Consider the following 25436-nt stretch of genomic DNA (forward strand, 5'->3'; position numbering starts at 1 on the left):
GGATAGGGTATGGCAGGGGTAGATTAGAACAGTTCAGTTGGAAGGGTCATTCAGAGCTCCTCCAACACAACGTGACCACTTCAGAGCTAACCAAAACTCAAAGCACACTACTGTGGGCAGTATCCCAATGCCTCCTGAACACTGACAGCCACGGGGGATCAACCCCCGTGCTAGGAAGCCCATTCTGGTACCCAACTGTACACACAGCACAAAAAACTTTTCCTAATGTCAAGTTTAAACTTCCCCTCATGAATCACAGAATCATTAAGGTTGGAAAAAACCACTAACATCACCTAGTACAACTATCAGCCCATCATTACCATGCCACTAAACCACGTCCCTCAGTGCTACATCTACACGGTTGTTGAACACCCCCAGAGACTTCCCTGGGCAGTATATTTCAATGCTTCACCACTCATTCTGAGAAGAAACATTCAACATGAACATCCTCTGGTGCAACTTGAGGCCTTTCCTGCTTGTCCCACCACTGTCACCAGGGAGAAGAGGCTGAGACTCACCTCGCCACAGCCTGCTTTCATGGAGTTGTAGAGAGTAATAAGGTCTCCCACGGGCCTCCTCTTCTATGACTGAACAATCCCAGTTCCCTCAGCCACTCCCCATAAGATTGTGCTCCAGATCCCTCGCAGCTTCGCTGCCCTTCTCTGGACACACTGCAAGGCCTTCGTGTCTGTCTTGTAGTGGGGAAACCAAAGCTGAACACTCCAGGTGCACCTCACCAGCACAGAGTACACGAGGACAATCACCTCCCTGCTCCTGCTGGCCACACTATTGCTGATACAAGCCAGGATGCTGTTGGCCCCCCAGGCACACTGCTGGCCCACGTGCAGCCAGCTGTCAACCAGCGCCCTCAAATCCTTTCCAGCCACTCTGCCACAGGACCGTGGCATTGCCTGGGGTTGTAGTGACCGAAGTGCAGGACCTGGCACTAGAGCTTGCTGAACTTCATCCAGTTGGCCTCGTCCCATCGATCCAGCCTATGCAGGTCCCTCTGCGGGGCCTTCCTGCCCTCAGGAATCAGGCAGAAGTGAAACGCACCCTCTCTGCATGCGTGGATCTGCCTCTGTACCTGCGCTGCCGTGGCCATGGCGCCCCCTTGCGGCTGCGGCGAGCGGAGGCGGCGGGCTCGGGCCTCCTCTGGGCCGCGGCATCCGCTGATGAGCGCAGCTCGCTGGAGAGGAGCTTGCGCAAGCACCGCTGGGTTCATAGCACCTCTTGTGCAACTGCCGTGCACTGAGCTGGAAACCACTGAAAATACTGACATGCTTCGGCTCTTGCAAAAATGAGGGTTCAGGCGGCAAACTGGGAGAACAATTAACAAGCTCACCCTTACTAAGCATCTGCAAACCCACGTGGGCCAAAAGACTGTGGAAACCAGGCATCGTCAGTCCCTCTGCTGCCGCAGCCGCTTAGTAGTCCCTGAAACGGGCCACCTCCCTCACTGTGCCACCTCCATCTTCCTCACAGCACGGAGCTGCCACCACTAGAGCCATGGCAGCACCCACAGCCACGCTGAGTGCCGCAGCGCTGCTCCCCCTGTGCTGCCCTTGCTGCAGTAGTGTGGAAAGCAGCAGCACACAGATGTGTCATTAGGGGTGAACAGCTAGACTGCTGACCTCAGTATTTTATACTGTTCAAGGGCCTATTTTTCCCGCTATAGCACTTTGATGTAGCATTTGTATCAGGACAATACTTAAATAAGGACATAGTTTAGTAACCTTTACAGAAGTTGATAGTTTACCTGATCTACCGTTTCTTCAAATGCTCTCATGTAATGATTAAGCTCTCTGTCCAATGCAGCATACTCTAACATGACATTTTCCATACTTCTAACATCCTCTTCATCATCTGCAAAACAAAGCATGTTGCACATGGATGATCAGCTGTACACATTTCAGGAGGCATTTTTTCTTTACAGATGGTGCTGTTAATGCCACAAGGCACAGCAGGTGTTTCTAAGCTCCTCCAACACATACTTCTTTCCTATTTTGCAACTGTAAACCTTGACATTTCTTGGGTAACTTGAACAAACAGCTTACTCAGAAGGACACTTCCCTGGTTTCATGTGAACCAGAGAGAGTGTGTGTAATTTCAGCTACCAACACCTAGTCATTAGGCAATCAGGATATTTTCTGCAAAAGTTGTATTTCATGACTCATCACATTGCTTCAGAAAAATTCACAAGAAACTTAGATGCCCTTTCAGTGTGGTATAGTCCACAGCTATTGGGGACCCTATTGTCCCCAATAAACACAGCTAACATGAAATCAAAATTGAGACAGCATTTTATAAGCCAAGCCATAAGGGAAAACTGAGTAACACCGGTGAATCAGACAGTAACATTTTAATTGCCAGGGAAAAATCAATGAACACACAGAACATGTGCTTAGCAATTCTCATCCACTTCTATTCTCTTCTTTATTGTCCCTATTGTCACTCCTTTCATCTCGAACTACACCACTGCTTTCCCATTCTGATGCTGCTGTGCATCTCCTCAGCTGGACAAAGACTCACTGCAGGTGCCACGGGCACAGCACTACCTTCTGAGACAGGTGATGCCAGCAGCAGAGGACAAACAGCCACAAGCCCCTAATCTGTTCAGGAAATTAACTACATTTCTGCCTTCAGGAATTAGGATATATAAATTTCTAATTCTCCTGCTCCCATTTATTCCTATCTGCACTTTCCAGGTATAAAGAAAACCATGAGAAGCAGCTGGAAGCTGCGATAGAGCCCACAGTCCTCATGCAGCATTAGGAAAAGCCATTTAGTGGAGAATTCTCCTTTACGAGCAGCTTAAGAGCCAATCAGCACTGTTATTTTTAGGAAGAAAATCACAGTATAGCTCTTTAAATTTTGTGCATGTGTGTGCAAATAAAGGAAGATCATTTCCTATTTGGCAAGGTAGTGCCTTTCTCAAGTTGCTAACTGCATTTGCATGTTGGAGCACAGAAATCTCTCAGAGCACAAAGCTAAGACAAAGCACTGTCCATGGCCATCCCAGCTTAGCTGCAACACTCAGGGCTAGGAACTGCATGCACACTGTATGAAACAGTGATGGATCCCAGAGATGGCAGGAAGAGTGTTAAGATACACTTATCCAAAAAAGTTATATAATAAGCCGTACTATTTTGTGAACATGGCAATTACAGTTACGATGTTTCCCTTAATTATACATAAACTTGGTACATATCCATTTTCCATTAAGTAGGTAAATGGATAACACAGACAGAATTTTGGCATCCGTGCAACATTTCCCTCTCCCCTCTCCCTTCCCTCCCACTCAACTTCCATATCCTATCTGGTAACTGTGTTCAGGCTCTTTTTCCTTCCTGCGAGGATGCATATGAAGTGTCTCCTTCAAGGCTGACATAAATGGCACTCCATGAATCACAGGAAAGGTCTGTGCAGCAAGTAACTGTCATTCTCCTCCCATGGCCAAAATGAATCATATCCATGACATAAAGAAACTACAGTGGCCTAAATCATTTTCTTAGGGGAAGAAAAGTGCATTGTTAAACACCAAGAGTATAATAAAGCCGTCTCTCCTAAGCTCAAATAGTTTTAGACAAAGAATAATAACACTTCAATTGATCTTACTGCACTTGAGAAATGCATTAAAATAAGGCACAAAGAGATGGAACACAGCTCAGGCAAGAGGGACGTTATCTGCAAAGACATTCTACCCTACGTTCTTTATGTCCTGATGGTTCTGCCCATCTGCCAGCCTGCTTTAAGTCTCAGTGATGTTCACAGTCATCTCTATGCTCTTGATCTTTCATGCATATGAAGGTACATATGTTATATGTACTATGAAAACTCTGAATGTTTCTGTCAGTAACACATGCTGACAGCTTGCCCTTAAAGGTACTACATATGGACAGGTGAGTCTGATGAACTGTATATACGTCAGTGATGTCCATCCCCTACTTCTGATCTTTGACAGATACTGGAGAATGTTCTCTACCTGCAGATCAAACAGTAGCTCTAGTTATTGAGAGCTAGGAGGAAGTCTCCCACCTTGCTGCCAGCTACTCATGTGCCCAGCTCCCAAAGGAGATTTAAAAGAAAACTTACATTACAGGTTGTTCTGTTTGACTTTAGAAAACAGCTGCAACCCTATACTGGACACTGCAGTTACCCTATGCACACAGCTCCTCTGCTCCTAGCTCACTCCCCTGGTGAGCTAAGATCTCTTTGGCACCCTGGTAAGAAGCTAACGCAGAACAGACCTTACATATATCTGATGAGAAGCTGTCGGTTTCTTTATGCGAATGCAAGGTTTTACAGTTCACCATGGCAGGAATCCCAGCACGTTCAATGTTTCTTTATGACAGATACTGCCATAGATCAGTCAGAACACCCCAGCTGACTTGGCCTTAACAGGAAATAAGAAATTAGGAAAGATTTCACTATCTATCCTGATTACCACCCCCCCAACTCACTGTCCTGAATTCCACCAATCCGTTAACACAACTAATGCACTATAAGCACTACAAGAAGAATCAAACTTTAGTGTTGATATTAGGTTCTGAAAGATTCAGATGGCATTGCCCACTGCTCACTCTGCAAGCCCCCCTGCTACTTTTGTTTCAGTTGTCAGGAGGGCAGTGGAGATTCCTGGCAAAGAGACTCCAGGCACGTTCCTTCTTCCATCAGACAGGGACAGCGTTATCTGCTGAGCACCCTCCAGCCAGACTCCAGCTGCAAAGCCAGCTAGCTCTCCAAAGCACTCAGACCTCTCACTCCACAAGCCAGCCCAGCTCAACATCAAAATCAAATGCTCTGCAAGTGCTGGAACAGGGCCACTGTGTTATCTAATCAAACTTTATTCTAATCTTGTTTCTAATTTATATCTAAGGAATGCATGCTAAACTCTCTGCATATACTTATAGCTACTGCCACAACATACCATCAAAGTTGCATACTGTAGTTAAATCTCCTTGCTATCTAGGCTAAACACGTTGAGTTCAGTAAGCATTTCTCTACAAGTGCTTACCCTCACCGCCCAGAGATTACACATTTTGCAATATTACATCTTTTACTCACAGAAAGCCCAGTTCAAAGCTGTAATTTTTATTTTTCAAAGGCCCATATGCATCACATTAAAATTAGCTGGCTGAATATCCACATCTCACAATTATGAATTTAAGTGCATGTGACTTCATGAACTCTTCTTACAATGGAAAGAGGGCTATTAAGCTGAAAAGTCTCCCTGAACATTGGGTAACAAAACATAAAGACCAGCAAGAGTTCCATTTCTCTTTCCTAGTAAGAGATCAAACTGGTTATGCTCAGGTGCCTCACTGCTGATTCAAACTGTAATCAATCAGGGCAGTTACACACCACGAACTCAAGGTGCTGAAACAGAAGTTACAAAAACAGGGTAGTCAAGTCAGGACTATTTTTACACTTCCTATATTAACACTTGCCTAAAATGACAATATTTCACCCCAAACTTACACCTGAATTCATATTTATTGTTCATTTTATTTCCAGGTATGCATCCACAACTTAGCAAAATTGCTAAAGATTTTTCACAGCTATCAATTTTTTGTGCAAATGCTACTAACAACATAATTATTAGCTGGTTTATGGTACAAGAGCTGTCCTACAGCCAACGCATACCAATTCAAATAATCATTCTTTTCCAAGCAGACTATACAAAATGCAAATCAGAATACCATGAAATTATAGGACGGCTCCAAGCCTCAAAATATAGCAGTACTTAAAATGAATAGCTAGGGACATATAGAATGAATTAATGGCAGAATCAACATTCATCTCTTTATGCTATTGGCTAACAAAAACCAAAGCTGTCACTTTTAAACAAAACAGATGGAACAGAATTGCCAGGTCACAGCCTGGGCCAATGGTTGAGCACCAGGTGAGAAGGTGTAGCTGAGCCAGGCAGCAGGTGCAAACAAAGCACCTGAGTAACCAGAAGGGTTGGTGCCTGGATCCAAATCTCCTCACCTTCATTTAAGGGTTAGCAGCTGAGGAAGCAGCAACTCTCTGGGTAGAGATCATGCTCCTCTTGAGCTATCACTGGAAGGGGTTCTCCTTCTTTGTGACTTGCTATTGCTCCATAGTGCCTGTATTCCATTAGAAGGCACCATCATTGCCTTTTTTTTGCTATATAGCAAGACACTGTGAATTCTATCTCTTGCACTTCATATTAGGCTCTTTTTAATTTTAAGGCTATGCAGTGTTTTTACCGTCAGGCTCTGCCACTGTACAAGGCAAAGGAAGAATGGTAAACCATTGCCTGTAGATTTCAGACTTTTAAAACATACATAACACAAACATCTGTCACTTGAGCCAACAATGACAGCAATAGTCTTCATGTGCACCAGCAGCAAGAAAAAGCACACGCTTTGCCAGTAGGCTTCAAGTAGCTGCTGACAGCAGAGGAATACAGGCTCTAGAGCTTCGTGATTTAGTTCCATCTTCTGGAGGAGAATGTGCATGCTCAATTCAGGATACAGCTAAGCATTTTTGTTGTTGTTTTAGCAACTATTTCATTTTCAAAACAGAAAAGTGCAAAGACACTCCCTGCCCCTGCTCCCCTCACTCTTGTATCTAGTTGATAACTCAATTTGGATAATACATCTGGAAAAAAAGAAATCAACCAAGCTACACTTTGTGAACCTTTCTAACCAGATGCACAAAATGCTTGGAGAAGACAGTAGACAGATGTGCCTCTACTTTCTCGATCCTATGCAGGAGACCACAGTCATAATTCTCTCCTCTGTCTGTACGTTCTCGGATCCTGCCTTGGTATTCCAGACCACATAGACCAACAGGAACTTAAACAAGAAGCTGTTTCTACAGCACTGTGGGTGATTCTCCAATTTTTCCCCTCCAGGTACATAGACCTCAGAAAACTCTCATTGAAGATTTCTACTCTAAGCCTCACCCCTCTAACCTGTAACATATTTTATTTATTAATACAGAAAAATGGTACCGAAAATGGAAAAAACAACAACAACAACAACAAAACCAACACAGAATTTAGAAGCAAGACACAAGAACAGCAAAAGGCCAGAGAAAACTAATTTAATCTCCTGAATGTAGGTGTCCTCATGTGAAAACCAAATAAATAGTTGAAACTGGAAAGTCCAGGCAGTGTCAATGAAGACCTTTGGATAGGGAACTAACCACTGCTTTTAGTAAGAGAAGAAAAAAATACTGCTGATCAGAATGCCAACAACCAGAGAAGGAATGACAACTGGTGAAGTAAAGGGAACTCAAGCCAGTAATTGCAAAATTTCCTGTCATTGAACAGTCAGAAGCTACTTACAGCTGAAATCAGTCCTAAAGACAGCTCCAGATTCTCAGGAAATGCCTTAACTGGGCTGCAGTGTATTTCGAGCTGCATTTCCCTCACTGCTCTCCGATGAAGCCATTCCACTTGCATAGAAAGCTGTCACACACAGCTACAAACTGATGGTGTAAGAGTGATCTTACAGACTTATACCTTCACCTGTCAGCACTCCAATGAAAAGCTGGTACGTCTTCCAAAATGAAATATCCATGATGGAAAGAGAAATTAACTCTTGGTGGCCCTGCTTGAGCAAGCGGTTGGAGATGATCTGCAGAAGTCCCTTCCTGCCTCAACTGTTCTGTGATACTCCTTGATATCCAGCAACCTTTATCTCTAAACCATTCTTCTGGAAGATAAATGAAAGTGAGTTCAAAGCTACAAATACCAGTTCAAGTCTTCTCAAGCAAAGAAGGAATGTGAATCCAAGTTCCCTACATTCTATCAAAGAAAAAAATCTGAATAGCGAGAAGAAAAGTGAGAGGTGCATGGGAGACAAGACTACTTGTAACTGCAAAGGAGAGACCAGCAAAAGAAAACTGTCAGACAGTGCCCATGGTTCCAACTGAACTATCAGCTGTGAATGGTTCCTAAAACTTCACATTATTTTCTATTTGGCTTTTGTTGTAGACTTCAAATCAAATTACAGTACTTGGCTTCAGATCATCAAGCAATCAAGCATTTTGCTTTTACCTAAATCAAGTCTTCAGAGGTTTTATTTTGCAGAGGAAAGGGCACTGGTTTCCAGTCTGGATTGAAACATTTATTTTATTTAGCAAATGACTGGAGGGAAAAAGAAAAAACAACCTCTTCAATTAGCCAGTATTCCAGTATTCTCTGATTAATTTTCTTTTCTTTATAATCTGTAAGATGAGCCAATAGGATCTGTTAAATTACAAACTGCTCCTGACAGGAAAACTCATCCTGTGTTACAAGTCATTTCCCTGTAGGCTGTGACTGTCTGAAATGGGAAGTGACAAGATTCAGTGAGTTTCCTGCCAGTCCCATGGAAATGACACCCAAACACATTACACTGCAGAGTCAGAATTTTCACAGAAATGGACCACGCATGGTGTCTCCTTTCTGAATGCCCAGTTTGAAGCACCTCAAGAGGCCAGCATTTTCAGGGGGTGGGCGTTGCACACGTTCTGAAAACAGTCATTTCGGAACGGGCACAGAGAAGCTGAGGCACCCAGTATCACTAAGCACTTTTAAGAAGAACTTGCTATACTATTCTGCAATAAAGTAATCATGAAACTTGTGTTCAACATGAAACTCCTTAAACCCCATCGCCAGTAGAACTAGGCCAGCAGTCCTTCTGAAAGTTACTTCCTTACAATGCTTACTTTTCTTAAAGATTATGAGGGGAAGGCTAAAAAGTCATAATGATGCAGTTCAGACTTGAGAGCAGTAATGAAGATTTATCTTACTGAATATTTCTGCCACAGTATCCACACAGATAAGAAAGGACAACACCTCCTAACTCCTATTGACACTGTGGTAATACCTAATGAAACAAACAGGGTTCTCACAGAGAGTTTGATTTAGCAAACACTCCAACATGAGCTGACATACTTTACTGTATAAAATCCAATTTAAACTAACTATATAGTTAAACTATAAAATAGAGTTTAACTTAGACTGAGAGACACAAATAATAAAAAGACATCTTCCACAAGGTAAACATAGTTTGCTGTGGGAGAGAAACAGAAGTCCTTGTACCATACGTACATATTTTGTACTATTGTAACCTCTACACTGGATGCCACACATATGGTACCAAGACACAAAGGCAGGCAGTACAAGAACACTTACTCAAATGAAAATGGATGCTTGCTTGACAATATACTAAAGCCCACGAAGTCAGCAGGCTATTTTGGTCCTGACCAGCACCTCTTTAGGACCCAAAGGAACGGGCAGAAAGGTGGGGCGTTAGGAAAAGGTCACCCACCAGAGGGTGGTCAGGCACTGCAACAGCTCCCCAGGGCAGCGGTGACAGCACCAAGACTATGGAGCTCAAGAAGCACTTGGACCATGCGCTCAGACATAGGATTTAAATGCTGAGTGGTCCTATGTGTAGGCAGGAGTTGGACTCAAATGATCCTTGTGGGTCCCTTCCAACTCAGGATATTCTTTGAATTCTATGATACACTCCTTACTAAATTCCACAGACATGGTGACATTAATCTTTATTTTACCAACTAGCATCTATGTGGTTTGGCAGAAAACCAGTTTAAAGTTAACAAAGACAGTCTAGCTAGTAGATAGGAGCGCTGAAAGGAGGATAAAGCATTTATGAGACACAAGAGTTTGGAGATGCATCTCAAGCTCTTTCATAGTCTTGTATCAGTTTTCTGGTATCAGAATGGCTGAGGTTGGCAGGGATCTTTGACGGAGATCCAGGTTTCCCTCGGCTGGGACAATATAACTTTTCACACATTCATACAATAAATTCAGTCAACAAAGCAATTCAAGACAAAAATAGTATTATGTCCTCCCCAGAACAAAAGATCAACAACAAAAGCAAGCCCCCCCCAAAACAACAGTATTCCTGTAACTGAATTTAAATTGCAGATATGCAAACAGTTCTACCAGCACACTTGAGAAGTGGCAAACTGTGGCACAGTAGAGCTTGGAGAGGGGATAAACTCCTAAGCCACTTGTTTGCCAAGAAATACATAAAGGAACCACACCTGTTTTTTTCTAAGCAAATACAACGTGTACTTATTTGTTATCTTCACACAGAAATCTCAGCCCAAACCATCACAAAATAAAGTTTACTAAAATCTTCTATTTTCCTAACTATATATATACACCCTTCTGTTCTCAGTGGATTTCAACATACGTCGAAATTGAGGCTGAAAACAACATTCACTAATAATTAGAGTGGGAAAGGATTTTCCTATGACTAACCAGCTGCTTGCCTGTGGAGGCGTGGGCACGTCTGCATCAGACCACAGAGCTCAAAGCCCAGAGCTGCTTACTGCTGACCCAGCCTTCCTGAGAACCAGAGATGGGACACCTGAGAAGACTGAAAACCAGAGTCCACTGCTGTCCTTCTACCCAGTTTCTCCATTCTAAATTTGATATTGGCAAGATAAAAAAAAAACTGGGACAAAAATTTCTCTTCTGGAAATAGGAGTCGGACTCCATGATCCTTATGGGTCCCTTCCAACTCTTGTTATTCTACGATCCCCCTTAATTGCTCTTTTTTGATCCCTCAGAACTCTTTCTGAAACTGCTACTTAAAAATAGACAATTTTATTTCAAGACTTGTAAGAGTATTTTCAATTTCCAGAAAAAGTTCACAAGCTGCTGCATCCAACACTCCCCCTGTAAAGGAATATCAGCAAGATCATTTTCTTCATTTCCAACATATTGGATTTTTCTTTTAAGAAGCACAATTTCCTCTATATTAACACAGGATTTCTGCTTGCACACTGCCAGTCCCACTGATAGAATCCCCCCTTTTTTCTTTACCAGTCAACAGTTAATGCTTTCTGTTGTGAATGACTGATTCTTCTCTTAAATTGCACAAGTGAAAGTACTTTAGGGTGAAGTGCAAATCTGTCTCTAATAAAAAGTATATTTCTTATTATCCAACTGTAAACAATACCATAAGGATCTTCAAAAAATAAACTTGGCTTCTGTTAATTAATATTACAGCTCTCAACTCAGAGAAGCTCATTCAAGCTGCATCTTCCATTAAACTAAATGTAATAGTTACTTAGACTTCCATCCTAAACTGACTTTTGTGGAAATGCGAGGAAATGAGAAACAACAAGCAGCAAAGATAGGAAAACAACCCTTTTTCACCCACGCCTTTCAAAATTCTCAGATACACTGCATTCTGTCCAGAACTGGAGGCACCTCAGCTCTGAGCATAAACTAGCAAGCCCTCATCAGAGTTTATTAAATCAAATATGTTTCAGTAAATGCCATTATCTTAGTTCTGGGCTCAACCCGTAACATCCGAGTCCGGTGCAGATACATCAATTTCAAAATCTAATTGCACAGATGCAACACGCTCCTTGTGGCACCACAAGAAATTGTAATCACACGATGCAGTGCCAATGGCTTGGCCAGAAAATAGGGCTGGGACGCAGAAAGAAGTACGAGAGAGTCAACAAACTGGTTCTGCTAAATCTCAGAGTTGTGCTTTCTAATACAGGCAAAGCTCAAATAGCAGTGGGCAGGAATAAAAGTTACGGAAGATATCATACAGGAAAGTAAAACAAAGAAAATCCTTCATTTCAGGGGAACTCTTCACTTCAAGACAGACAATCCAGCATTGCCTTACTTCAGCTCGGTTTGTGCCCATAGTTACCATACAAAAAGAACTCAAAATTCAAGCTAAGTGTCCACAACCAACTGCAACAGCGTCATGCAGACACAAATGAATGCTCTTCCAGCACTAAAATTTTAACATTATTGACCTAAAGTGAAACAGCTGGGGGAGGAGAAATGCCAAAATGTCTGCCTTTTAAATGTCAAATATTTTGATTAGAGACTTTCAAACATGACTATTTTTTTCCCCTGAGCCCACACAGTCTCCCATTCTAAGTTCTTCTGCTTCAACAACCTCTGGCACTACTGAGTTGGGAAGCCAGATAAGTTTATCAGTGGTCCCAGACACTGCAAGAGTGAACACTGCAGTTACCCAGCAGGGACCAGCCTTACCCTAGCAGCAAGTGGTGCAAGGTGGAAAAACAACAAAGTTGTATGCTCAAAATATTTAGAAAAATCTGGCTGGCGTTATGGACAGTGTGGTAATGCATCTTACCACAGAGCTGGTGCTGGTCTGCACACACACTGGAATAAACAAGAGATGAACCAGTTTCATAATCAGTTGTAAGTAGAAGGGTTTGTTTTTAATATCAGAAACACCGATCTGTTAGAATTTCAGAAACTACTATTTCTTGGGAAGGTTGATAGAAATAGAAACCAGTACCCTCTCCAAAGCTAGCTGTTACATCGATAGATTCACATGCTTTGGGTATTTTCTTGTTTCTGTTGATAGTAGGACACCAAGGAGGTTGAACTACAGAAGCCTAGAACACCAGTCTCACATAAGCAAAGGTCAAGAGATGTTCCCAACACCACCCAATTCAGCATGCGTCACACATGATATGGTACCCTTGAAGCACCATGCGGCAACATCAAAGCTAGGGCTTTGAGAGTCTCAACATGACTTGAACAAGAAAGAAAAAGAAACCACCTAAAAAACAACCCACAACCTAATCTTCTTACATAGAAAAGGCAAAGGCAAAGTATGGTCACAAATGCTATGCATAACGAAAACCAGCAATTCATTTTGCCTCTTAGCAGGCTTCCTTTGCTTTAAACCTCTTCTGTGAATCTCTTCTGGCAGATCTCCCTTTTCTGGCATGAATCACAGGTATGTGGCATTCATTCTGTTACTTGCATACTGGTAAGTGACAAAGCAAAATCCTTGCACTGCTAGAAATTCATTTTTCACCAACTTCATACAAGAATTTCTCCTGCTATGAGGACCTGCTGCTTTGTTAACAGAAGGAAAGCACACATCTCCGTGCAAAAAAGAGCAACACAATTCTGTATCGGCCAGGTCTCTAACACAGGCACAATGATCTTGAAACAGGAATTTGTTTTGTGCCTTAAAGTACACTGCAGATCATGATCTCTCAGTATTTTCTTTAAGTAACCCTGTTAGTTGATAGAGAAATGACTTTGTAGAGCCTAGTGGCATTTAAAGGGGTGTGGTTTGGGTGGTTTTTTTTTTTTCTTTTGTTTTGTTTTTAATAAGAATATAAATCGAAACTGACTGTGGAAATGTTCAGTAATCAGATACAGGAAGGCTCCCTCTGTTTGGTACTTAAACAGAATTGGAAAACTGTCACATAGCTATGAGAGATTGTGCTTACAAAATAATTGAATCCAGAACAGTATCACTACACTTGAGATTTGCGTGGCTGAAATGTATTAGTTCTGAGAAGTTCCACTTGCCCTTATATTAATAAACTTTTGAATTTTAATTCTAATTTGGTCTTCTATGAAAGTGACTGGGCCAAACCTGTGCACTGAAGTAGGTATGTTCAGTGAAAGAGAAGTTTTCATTTTTAAATAACAGATTACCTTGAGACACTGGGGCAGACCGTACAGCTCCCATAAATAACAGATAAAAGATGAATCTAAAACTACTGAAGAAATACAGAATTTCAATGAGTGATGGCATACCTAACTCACTCAAAAAGCAGCTGTGAATTAGATTCACACCCACAAGTAATAAACTTTAAAGAAGAAGTCTTGTGGAAATGTCGCATTAATCTACCCATATAGAAAAAGTCTGCTCACCCACTGCTTACTAAGATGATTAGTAAGGAAATCACAAGTTAAACTTTATTCATCTGCTTAAAAAAATAGGAAAGAGTTTACAAGGTTGATTTAACTCACAAGATATTATTGTCACTTGACATTTACATGCAATGTATAATTCCATTCCCACTTACAGTCTGGGGAAAGCCTGTTAAAATACTTCCTTAATGTGTGAACACTTCTTTGAGTTGTGTTCTTTTTATCTGCCACCTTCTCCTTAAGCCAGCTGGCTCCTTTTGTTAAGCCTTTTTTAATAAGAAAGTTCATTATATGTAATTTATGGAGCGGTTTGAGATTGTCATTTCCTGTTGAATGCTATAGCACATGCTATTGCAGAACACTATAGCATTTGTTGATAGTGTCAGAAAATCAATGTGATTTACACATGTATATATCCTCAGTGAGTCCAATTCGGACTCATAAAAAGACAAATGTGTCTTCTCATTCAAGAGCTGAATGGACATGGTCCTGGGCACCCTGCTCTGGGTGTCTCTGCTTGAGCAGGGGTTGACCCAGAGGACCTCCAGAAGCCCTTTCCAACTCAGCCATTCTGTGATTCATTTGTAGCTATATGAACCTGTTCTCCTACAATTTATATGCCAGACTACTCTTCCTATTTTGCAAAAACGTAAGAGCTTTGTGGAAACTACAGAAGTTGCTTACATGAGAAACTTCACGAGGAAAGCATTTCAAAATCTTTTGTCAAGTGCAATCAGTGCACTGTCCTGCTTAAACCTTCTGCTGTGGCTTTCTTATTTCTTACCTCTCTTCTCCTTCATGATACATTTATTTACTGCTTGCTCCTCTGCAACCCATTTCCCTATTTCTGCTCTTTTTTACTAGCCTGCTTTAGATTCCTTCACTGGCTAGAGATATCTTTCTGGTCATCGCAATCCTTGGGGTCACCTCCTACTTTCTCACGTCCTCCTGTATAATGGTTTATGGCCTCTTTCTTACTGGCATTATTGGAATAAAGGTTCATTAATACACACAAAAACCTGAACCAACAACAAAAGTAAGACATAAGCTCACTTGTCATGAATACTAACTGCTGTGTACTGCACAATTTGGGAACTAACATAAACGCTGGCTAAAATAACGTCTGGTCAACAGCATGAATGACAGCAGACTGTCTGGCTACTGCTGTGTGTCCTGCACAGAAAGTTGTGCTTCACAATGCCCATGATGAGTGACATCAGGAGAGGTACAGGGATTGTTCCCTGTACAGATTTGCTGACAACTTTGCAAATGTGTTCTTATCTTTATATGGCACATGCTGTATAATTTAGGGTCTTTCTAGATCAACAAGACTAAATCCTGCTAATTGCATTTTTCTTCAATAAGCTCTTTTGGTATTTAAAAGAAAGAGCAACACAGATTACTCAGAGGCTGGAAAGCATAACTTACATCAAGACTGACAAAAACAGCTTAACGTGGCTAGTTTCAGTAAGTGATGCTAAAGGTGTCTTGCTCGTGACCTCCCACAGCCATCCTGAAGATTTCTTAACATAATGGGCTCTGGTAAGCAAACAAAACCATAGTTCAGTGGCTGAAAACTGAAACAAAGATAACGTACAATTAGAAGTTTCTCTACCAACTAGAGTACAACAACATACGCAGAGATAAGATAGATTGTCTTTCACTTCAACTGACTTTTTCCTAGACCATGGGCTTCAGTGGTTATTTTTTTGTTGCTGTTGTTTTTTTGTTGTTTTTTTTTTTCCCTTAGCAGCAGCGTATTTTTGAATCAGTAAATCATTTTGTCTCTTCACATTGTATTATTTATTGACCCACTAATAAAAAGTCAGGCTATCCAGCCACAGACATGTCTGAAGGATCCACTCAAAAGACTAATCTAAGTGCAAATCTTCACTTCATCTCATATGCATGCTTCAGAGATGCAAAAGTGTTTTTTTTTTTGTTGTTTTTGTTTTTTTTTTTGGTGAGAACTATTGGTGATACGTGGATGGTCGGACTGGATGATCTTGCTGTTTTTTTCCAACATTGGTGTTTCTGTGATTCTGTGAATATTGAAAATATGGTACTTCTTATTTGCTAGGCTGTTGGTTTCTGCTTCCTTTTTCTCCTTGCAAACATAATTTTTTGGTGGCTACTTAGCTCTCACCTTTCCCAACCACCTACTCCCATCACACACAACTGAAACTCTAGATTCTTGCAATATTATTTTCACAAGCATACAAGACATAAGAAACAACAGAAGGGAATATCTACACGGGAGTATGCGATATTCAAACATTAATACATCTCAAAACACTCCTGACATCTCTCTTTAAAAAGATAAACTGATGCCTGGTGAACTTGAATGACATACCCAAGGCCACACAGTGGCAACACCAGTCTAGAGAGCACAGCTGTTCCTAGCTTTAAGGCCTCAGCAAAATCACACCTGGAGCATCACAGTTGTTTTGCCTCTTTCATATAATGCTACTACGAGCTCCTTGTTCTTCTTGAGAGAAATGAAAGCACAAGAAGGGAAACAAAAATCTATCACAATTACAATAAAAAATATTCTAAACCTACAGTTCAGGCAAACAATTTCTGCCCGTCCTACAAAGGCTGACATTTTTCAGATGGGCATTCACTGACAACAATCATAAGAAAAATGTAAGTCTTGTGTGTGATTCTGACTGGATGAAGCACACACTCCCATTTAAATTCTTCAAATTAGTGCATATTGTAATCATTCTTCACTAGAATGTCAGTATGCTGTATAACACTGGTGTAATTGGAAATATGTCATAGAACCTGGATTTGAGTCAGAGTTAAATTTTAAGTTTTCTTTTATAAATTATTTTTAGATGAAAGTATTAGACAACCTCCTAATTAATTCTACCTGCACTGATAGAAAAATTATTTCTGAACATCAGAAGAGTAAGGCTATAAAGTACAGCCACGAGTCCTTGAATTCTTGAAGAGATGAGCAAAGAGAAAAGAAAAGAAAGGAAAACAAAAAAAGAAAAACAGAGGTTAGTGCCCACGGACTCTTGGTAGGGGATCAGGATGATGGTTTCAGAGTGCTCATGTCTATGGCAGGGCTTCCTTAGCCCCTGACCAAACACTAAGAACATATCAGCACCTCTTAAGTAAAAGTAAGCACATCAGCTTACCTTAACTTAGATAAACCTTTTCCTAACAAAAGAATTAAGAACAAAAATATATAATTTATTTATTTACTTAATCCTGAATGTTGAATGTTGACACCCACACATATAATATATGTTTAAACTTTCATGGGTTCTTCCTCCCTGCCTAGTTAATTAGGCAGACAATTAGATCACTGAAAATAAAATTCTGATCTATTCAAACTGATAAAATTAAAGCTTTCAGAGTGCGTTTTTCAAAGCCCACACTTTTTTTCTGTATATGCGTATGCCTCTACATTTAATCAGAATGTAGCTGTATTTTCTTATTGCCATTTTTCTGTGGCAGAAATATGACGATAAGAAAATGACAGATTAATATACTACAGAGAATATTTTCATACAGTAAATTACTCAGATAAAATATTCCTCTCTGGCTTTTGTTCAAAGAGGTTGATTTATCTTTGTGCTAAGGAGCCCACACAAGACCTCTGCAGTATTTCATAGTATCTTGAAGCTGAAAAAGACCATTAGGATCATCTATTCTGATCTCATGCATAGTAGAGGCCAAAGAACCTCACCCAGCAATTTCAAGCATATAACTTACAGCCGTAAGCTTGCTCATTCTCTCAAGGTTAACATCACTGGTGGGCAGCGGGTCTGCAAAAAGGTCTATACAGCATTTAAATCCTACTTATGATCTATCTTGCAAACTCCTGAAAATTTACGGGGTCTAAGACACAGAAATTTATAGTGACGACGGGTACATGAGGTAACCAAGCAGGTAACTCCAAACTCATTGTGACCTTTGGGGGAGAAAACTACTCACTTTGTTAGGAAATTCGTATGAAAAAGATACAAACACACACACATATATATAAATGTATGTACCTGAAAACGGACCCCATGGGAAAACCACCTGCTGAAACCTGAGAATTAAAAATTGTGGTTTTCTGAACAAAAACAAGACTGTCCCAAGCAAGACCTTCTGCTCAAGTGCAAGCTGCCAGTGTAACACAGCTCCACGTGAATGCATGGAGGACAGATGCTTTAAATTGAGACTGGATTTCACTCTGAACAATGCTCACCAGTTCAGCCACAGCATACCAGCTTCGGGCAAGAATAACTGGATGAAGTGCAAAGATCTATGCTGTGTAGGAAATCAGACTGGTAATACATGTTGGTCTCAAACCGCTTCAGCTTTAAAAAGTCTATGATCTGATAGTAGTAATTCTCTCTCCCCACTGTTAACCTTCATCCTCCATTTATGTTTTAGTATTACCAAACGCAAGAGCATGATGACACAGCACCAACACCTCTAAACCCATTGAAGGAATGAGGTTCTGCAGAGCTGCTGCTGACTACAGCAGGTGAATGAGTAACGGGAAGGGCTCGGGAAAGCCTTTGCTGCCACCTAATGGGTTTCTTTTTCCTTCGAGAAAAAGCTGAGAGACAAAGATAGGTGGATGCATTCAGCTTCTAGAGTACAGAATAGGCAAAAAGAGGTAATGAGACAGGAGCACACTGCTTAACACAGCCACCTTCCCCTCACTGCACTGCGTTCTTTTTACGGTCAAAATTTCAGCCAGGAAATAACAACAAGCCTGTTTATTTCTTCCCACCCTGTAAGATGGTCAGGGTGGTTTTAGGGTAAATACAAAATAGCTCAAATCTCCCATTACAAGTCATATTTTTCCAGATTTTGGAACAAGGTGTATTTCCAAATTCACAATTTTCACACAGCTCCTCTGAAGGTCAGCCATCAGAACAAAACTGTATTCTAGCAATGGGCTCATCAGCCCGCTCTGCACCTTCTGCTAGAAGTCATTTTTCCATTGCAATTACTGAGGCACAAAAGTAAGTTAAAAAGAAAAAAAAAAAAACAAACCCATATTCTCTTCTCAGAGCATTGATTGAAGAGCACAATGCATAAAAATGTATTTTTTTTATCTTACTGTACAAAAACCCAGCCATCCCTTCAGTTTCCAAATAATAAAATTGCTTGAAGAAGAAATACTTCAATATGTGATGCCATTTAACTTCAAGAAAACACATGTATCTTCCTTACTGCTAGTTGAAAGGTTATATACAGATAAAACAATCCGCAAAGCACAATGTAACATAGGACACATATTTCCTAAAGGATGAATTTCAAGAGGAAGATTTGAAGGAAAGAAAAACTGCACAGTATTCTTGAGAAAGGGAATCTGAAGCATTTTATCTCAAATACCCCAAAAATACAATTATACCTTAAACAACAGGGGAAAAAAACCTTCCCAAGAGGAAAAAAAGTCTATTCAGTGCCCACACTATTCTTGCTCCCAATTAGTACCACAGACACAGGTGTAACAATCAAGCAGACCCATTAACAAACAGCTTCTGGAAGATAAATGTGCAGGGTCAGAAACTTCCCCAAGGAACGGCTTTCTACACTGGGGGAACTCTTACAGCTTCCAACAAAGCCTCTGGTAGAGGCTCGCACTGAAGGTTGCTCAAGTTAATGGATCACGAGTCTCCATTTCCTACCACACTTTTTCACAGAGCTAGAAAAGTTTTTTTGTAAGCAACTGCCAGTGAAAAGCCATTAATCTCCAGCATGGGCTTTGACAGACTGCAGCTGCTATCTCCACGAAGAAAAAAACATCCCACAGCCCTTCCTCGGAATTTACTCTAGCCTAAAGACAAAGTAAATTCTGACAGACTGAGGCGCACTCTTGGGGATTTCAAATCCAGGTAAGATTGCTGCTCCGCATCCATAAAGATGTAATGGACTGTTCCTGCAGAGTATATAAAACTGTTTGCTATTTCCTTCCCAGGAGTATCTCAACAGATGTATGTGCATGTATGGCAGTTTGCAAGAGAAAAACAAGACCCGATTCCTCATGTGCAGCCCCTAGAACTCAGACCAAAGTTTTGTCCATTGTAAGGCCACAGGAAGACAGCAGTCTGACAAAAGCACAGTTCATATGCAATGGTAGCATGTAGGAGAAAACACCATATCACAGCTTATCTTCCCAGGCCAAGGACAGGTAGGGTCACAAGTCAAAGTTTAGTCTTGCTCATTTCCTCACTCAGCAGACCTTCATGTCGCCTTCTAATCAAGCAGATTGCAAAGTGCCATTCTAGTCAATAAACTGTAGCCTTTTCTGAGGACACATACTTTGGTTTGCTTATTTTTATGAATTATCTCCATCACTGTGGAAACTAACAGAGCATGAGAATTTTAGGAGCACAAATTTCAGTGGGATCACTTCTGGATCCCAGCACAATCACATCATGGTCACTTCGTACACAAGAACTTCTCCTGTGTTAAGACTCATGTTATGACACCTCAGGAGTCACTGCATGTGAATTTTCAATGGAAAACAAGCTAGAAAATAAAAAGGACAAAGGAAACAGCTGAACCAAACTGTTATCTAATTAAACACAGGCAGGCATTCCATCTTTATTATGGAATTTGCACTATTCCAAGCAGAAGTTTCAGGTCTAAGACAGAAATCTCCACAGAAGTGATCCCTGCTCTCAGTGATGAACGAACTGATCTTCAGATCATTCTGTTACAGGTTGCTGCAACATCTTTAGCAAGACACTGCATGTAAAAATAGTGAATGTTCTATAGAACTTTGTGAATCAACTACCTATTAAAAGGCTGCCAATAATTTTACAATGCTAGGCTGACCTGTACATCTGTATTCTTTATATTTCTTCCTGCTCCAGCAAGGGTCTGCAACGTTTGGAGTGATTCCTGTTTAACTCCACTTGAAAACAGCAACAAGAGAAACTGAAGTGCTGTAGGAAATCTCACAGATCTAAACCCACATTTAAGAGATCCTACTTTACCAACTACTTTCAGACTAGTATTTAATGGGAATCAAGACACAAGCAGATCCCAAGCCATTTGGTGAATAGAAAGCAGTCAGTAAAAGGAGGCCATCACCCACAGGGTGTACAGAGACAGCAAAGGGAAACAGAGAAATGGGATGAGCAGCCAGGACTGAGGGAAGCTGTTCTGGCAGAAGGAGCAGGTTATGCAATAGGAAACAGAGCAGACAAGCAGGAAGGAAGAGCCAGAGCTGCAAAGGGCTAACTTAATCCAGGGCACATGCCACAGTGTACTATCAGTAACACTCTGGAAGTCCCACGGGGCTGCCCTGTACAGAGCAGCGAGCAGAAAAATCCTTCAGAGTGTGGAGAAAGAGAGCAGAGAGGATGGGGGTAAGCAGCTCTCACGTAGATGCTGACGTTGCGACAGGAAGATCACTGCTGTGTTAAACAGATGGCAGGCAGCCATATGAGCAGCTGGCCATGACATTTTAAAGCAGGTTTTTGAGTGAAAAAAAAGAAGTAGCTCATTTTTTTCCTGTTAAGTAAATTAGAGTTGAGGTGGAATAACTGCTTTGCACCCACTTATTGTACAGTCCAGGGCCTCAGCATTTTCCAGTGGGAATGCAATGTGTAGTTGGAAGAAAGTTCTAGACAATAAGGAACTACCTTGCTGTCTACTTGAAAACCCATTCATATAATTAGGCAAAGCCCTATGTGCTAATGCTTTAAAATGCTTTTTAGACACTTTATGCTTATCTATATTTATCATCTTGTCCATAGTTAGCATACTCTCCTGTCCCTCCAATTATTTCCCAATTTGTTTTGGCCATTCCTTTCAGCTCCACATGGCTTTGGCTCCAGACCAGAGACAAAAGCAATTACCCCTCAATTATCCGTTTAAATAGCCAAGTGCTGGGCAGGAAGCCAGGAGATGATGATGAATTAGTCCTCTTTCTTCTGATACCTACAACTCTGTGTACTTCATAGTCCCATGTTATTGAGAAAGTTCTCCTGCTTTCAAAGAGACAAATAAAACACCATCCTCAGCAAACTGGCAGAATTCACACCCAAATTCTCCGAGCAGAACTGGGAATGGATGTCTGTCTTTGTCATGCACTTATCATTCATTTGTCATGCACAGCATTCATATCATGATCAGCACATCACACAATACGTATGGCATATTATACCAATTAAAAAAAAAAAAAACAACAGAGAAAAAGACTTCTACTTATATCCTTATATTTGCTTATATCCAGTGTTTCACATGGGCGCCCCTTCTACCTCTAGAGAAGATTTTGAGTTTAGGTAAAGACAGTTCAGCCATTTACAGAAGTGCATCAAGCAGTGCAAATAGCTGTTGTGTGCAGAGGTGTTAATAGGGGGCTTTTTTCAATCACAATCACATGCAGACAGCTCAAACAACAGATTGAGGTTAAATTTTAAAATATGTAAATTACAGAGCTGAGATGATTTTGTCAGAAATCAGTTGCAAATGCAAATAATGCTACCTTCAAATTCCCAAAGGATATGAGAATGTGCTTAAGCTTTAAAATGCGCAGATCCCTCTGAAATTTGAAGGAAATTTCTTTCCTTTGGTCTTGTGCTGGACTGGACCACAGAACAAGCAAAAGTATTTTAAGTACAGAAAGGACACACTTAAACCAAGTCTGTGCAGCTTGTTTCACTGCTTACATGGCCTTTTATGTAGTAACATTTTAAAACACTTGCATAACACAAGGCTATTTTTGAAAAAAGGAGAAAACTATGATTTAGACAATATAAATGATTAAATGGACAGAAATCACCTTAAACTTACGACTGTGGACTGCAAGCAAATGTCAAGGCAATCACACAAATGAGATGACTGAAACTGCTTAGAAATTTGGGGTATTAAATCCTTCCAATATTCCTGGGGAACAGGTAAACATTGTTTTTATTAGGGTTCTTATTTTGCAGAAAGAAGGAAAATTAACACATCCCAGTATGCAGAGGATTAGATTAACTGGTACATGCTGTCTCACAGTTCAAAATGTAGAAACATGATGAAACGCTACAAATCTTGATATCTTCAAAGTCATTTCAGCTGTTATTTCTATCAGTTAAACTGATTCCCTCTTTTTCTAGATTTCTCACACTGATATTTATTGCAGCTTTTATTACATCTTTGAGACTAAGTTCAACTACAGCAACATAGCATCAGTATGTACACTGGCTTGCAGCCATGCCACCTTCATCCAGTAACAGATAAAATCCATTTCAGAAGGACTGAAGTGAGTCAGTAGGAAGGAAGATGGCAGCTTCCTTAAAGGAAATATGATGCTAAGAAAAAAGATAAGTTCATTTCAATAGGTGGAATTCTCCAAAGGAAATTTCTATTCAAATGTAAACCCAGTGCCTGATTTTGTTCTGAAACTTTCAAAGCACATGTCAACATAAAGGCATGAAAATCCTATTGTATTTATCCACGAGTAAGCAATTTTAATCTGATGTCCCTGACATCCAACTCAAAACTCCCTTATATTTTCCAGTTGTTTTTTCCTGCTCTTTTAAATTAGCTAGAGGAAAGCTTTCTCCCTTCTGGATTATTAAGCAGTTTCAATGTTTCTACACAGCAGTCTTTATTCACCCAAAAGATTTTCATTTCAACAGTGGCAGACTAATCCCTGGGACTCCAGTTTACCTCCCGAATAGCTGAGAGGCTTTGCCTGTGCTTGCAAAACATCTGAGGTCCTCTGAAGAAAGGTTACTGTAGGTTACAAGGCTACTATAAATCTTGGAATATTCTGAGTCAATTCTTGCCCCCAAGTTGGCACCTCTTCCTATCAGCAACCCTGTGGGCTTCATGAGCTAAGAAGCAGATTTACTCCTTTGTTCCACCTAACACTACCACCATCTGTTTAAATAGCTTAAGTTCACAATTGTTCTGAGAGGGTTTATAGCGTCCATAGCCACTGTAAGAAGGGTTCTTTGTTCTCTGGATGGTTTAACTGGAGAGGGCTTGAGGCTGCTCAAGGATCATGGCCAAATCAACAGAGAGGTAAAGAAGAGAATTTCCTTTCAGTGCTTTTTGAAATGTTAATGGCAGTGCTGCTTACTTCCTGTCTTCGCCTGCCCCCTAGTGAGCTTTGGTTTTCACTCCACCTGAGCAGTCGTGGCTGCTTTATAACTCTCGCGCATACAGATGTTCTGAAACACCAAGTTTTTCTTTCTACATTCTTCAGAAGAATTCTCGTTATGCTTTCTCAATAAGCATGTCAGGAAGGAAATAGCATTCTCCAGCCCGACAGGGTTAAAATGCAGAAAGCTACTTTTACTTAACAGGGAAACACTCTTCAAATTGGCATAAGATGTAAACACTTAAAATATGTCCAAGAAAATTTATGCTTGTTAATTTATATTTCTTCTTTATATTATTTTTTCTTCTAGAGCTCTGAAGGCTCATGAATCATCCTTCAATTTTTATTTTTTTCGGGGGGGGGGGGGGGGGGGGGGGGAAGATTTGTTGTGTTTGCTCCCTACAGATCATCTCAAATACAACGCCAAAGCAAATCCACTACTATCATCTAGGAGAGAAAAGAGATCCAGTTAGACCTGAGAAAACAAAACAAATCAAAACAACCTAATTTACTAGGTGGTGCACTTATGGGAGGCCCCTTCATTAAACACAGGCCAGTCCAGCAAACATTACTGTGTTTTATTTAGTAAGTATGCTTACCAGTAAATGATTTCAGAATCAGGCTCTTGGATAGTAGCAGTTAAGAGAAGAAACAGGCAGCACTTACTGCACAAACTTTGCATGCCTTCACATGTAAATCCAACTTCTCTCATGTCCTTCCTAAGACAATTTTAGCCCAGCGCTACTCCCAGAAAGTAGCCGTGTAAGGTGAAGTTCCAAAGGAACAAGATACCTTTGCAGCAGCAATGCTTCTAAAATAAAACAATAATCACTGCAGAATTCTTTGCTACTACGGAGCCTGGCAATGAACCTGCCAGAAGCTGGAAATTGAACTGTAAACAGGAGAGGAACAAGAATGCAGAAATATATTATCAAAAGCTGTTTCAAAATTAAATAATACTTTGCCTGAAAATAAGAAGGCTAAGCAGGGTAGGAGGGTTACAGTTTTATGGAGATAGTCACATGTTAATCAGCTGAACACAAGAGCTTAACAGCAAGTTTAGCAGACCAGATGATGCTAACTTAAAACCACCAAAAAAAAAAAAAAAACCACAACCAAAAAATATCCGAAATACCACAGTGTGTATTTACTAAAAGTATGTCATACCACAGCAACTTTGTGTATTTCCTGATGGCACTGTATAACAAAAGGAAATGAAGCCCAAGAGGAGGAGATGAAGATGACTTCCCAAAGTCAAGGGAGTGAAAATCAAACCTTGTAAAAGAGAAGCGAGGGAGCTTTGCTTATTTGCTTGTTCCATGTTCACATGCACATAAATCAGCTAAGAAAAGGAGTGAAGACCACAATCACTGTAAGTGAAAAATTCACATCATAACACCAGGCCATATTCAAACTATACAGTCTTTAAACTTCAAATACAAGTCTGTAGTAGCTTTACTGTAGAGAATGGGATGGACTGTGTTCAACAACATCAAAACGTTAGGAGGACTTATTTTATAACCCTAGAACCTTGCAATCCTAGATTCTACAGGATGCTCCCCCTGCTAAAATAAAATTAATGTTACAATCTAGAAGCTGTTTTCCAGTCGCACGATCTAATTCAACAGTAACAATGACCATACTAATTGCATCAAGAATAATTTTACCTCTAGACAATGTATTAAGTAAAGCCCT

General features: G+C 40.7%; 1 protein-coding gene across 1 annotated transcript in view; it reads right to left on the bottom strand.

Moving 5' to 3' along the window:
- NSMCE2 (NSE2 (MMS21) homolog, SMC5-SMC6 complex SUMO ligase) overlaps positions 1 to 25436 on the bottom strand; it is a 129062-nt gene that overhangs the window by 98598 nt on the left and 5028 nt on the right. Inside the window, exon 3 of the mRNA XM_048940278.1 lies at positions 1760 to 1866. Coding sequence (XP_048796235.1) covers positions 1760 to 1866 — 107 coding nt within the window. The remainder of the gene's footprint in view (positions 1 to 1759; positions 1867 to 25436) is intronic.

Source organism: Lagopus muta, chromosome 3, assembly GCF_023343835.1.
Source record: "Lagopus muta isolate bLagMut1 chromosome 3, bLagMut1 primary, whole genome shotgun sequence".
NCBI lineage: Eukaryota > Metazoa > Chordata > Aves > Galliformes > Phasianidae > Lagopus > Lagopus muta.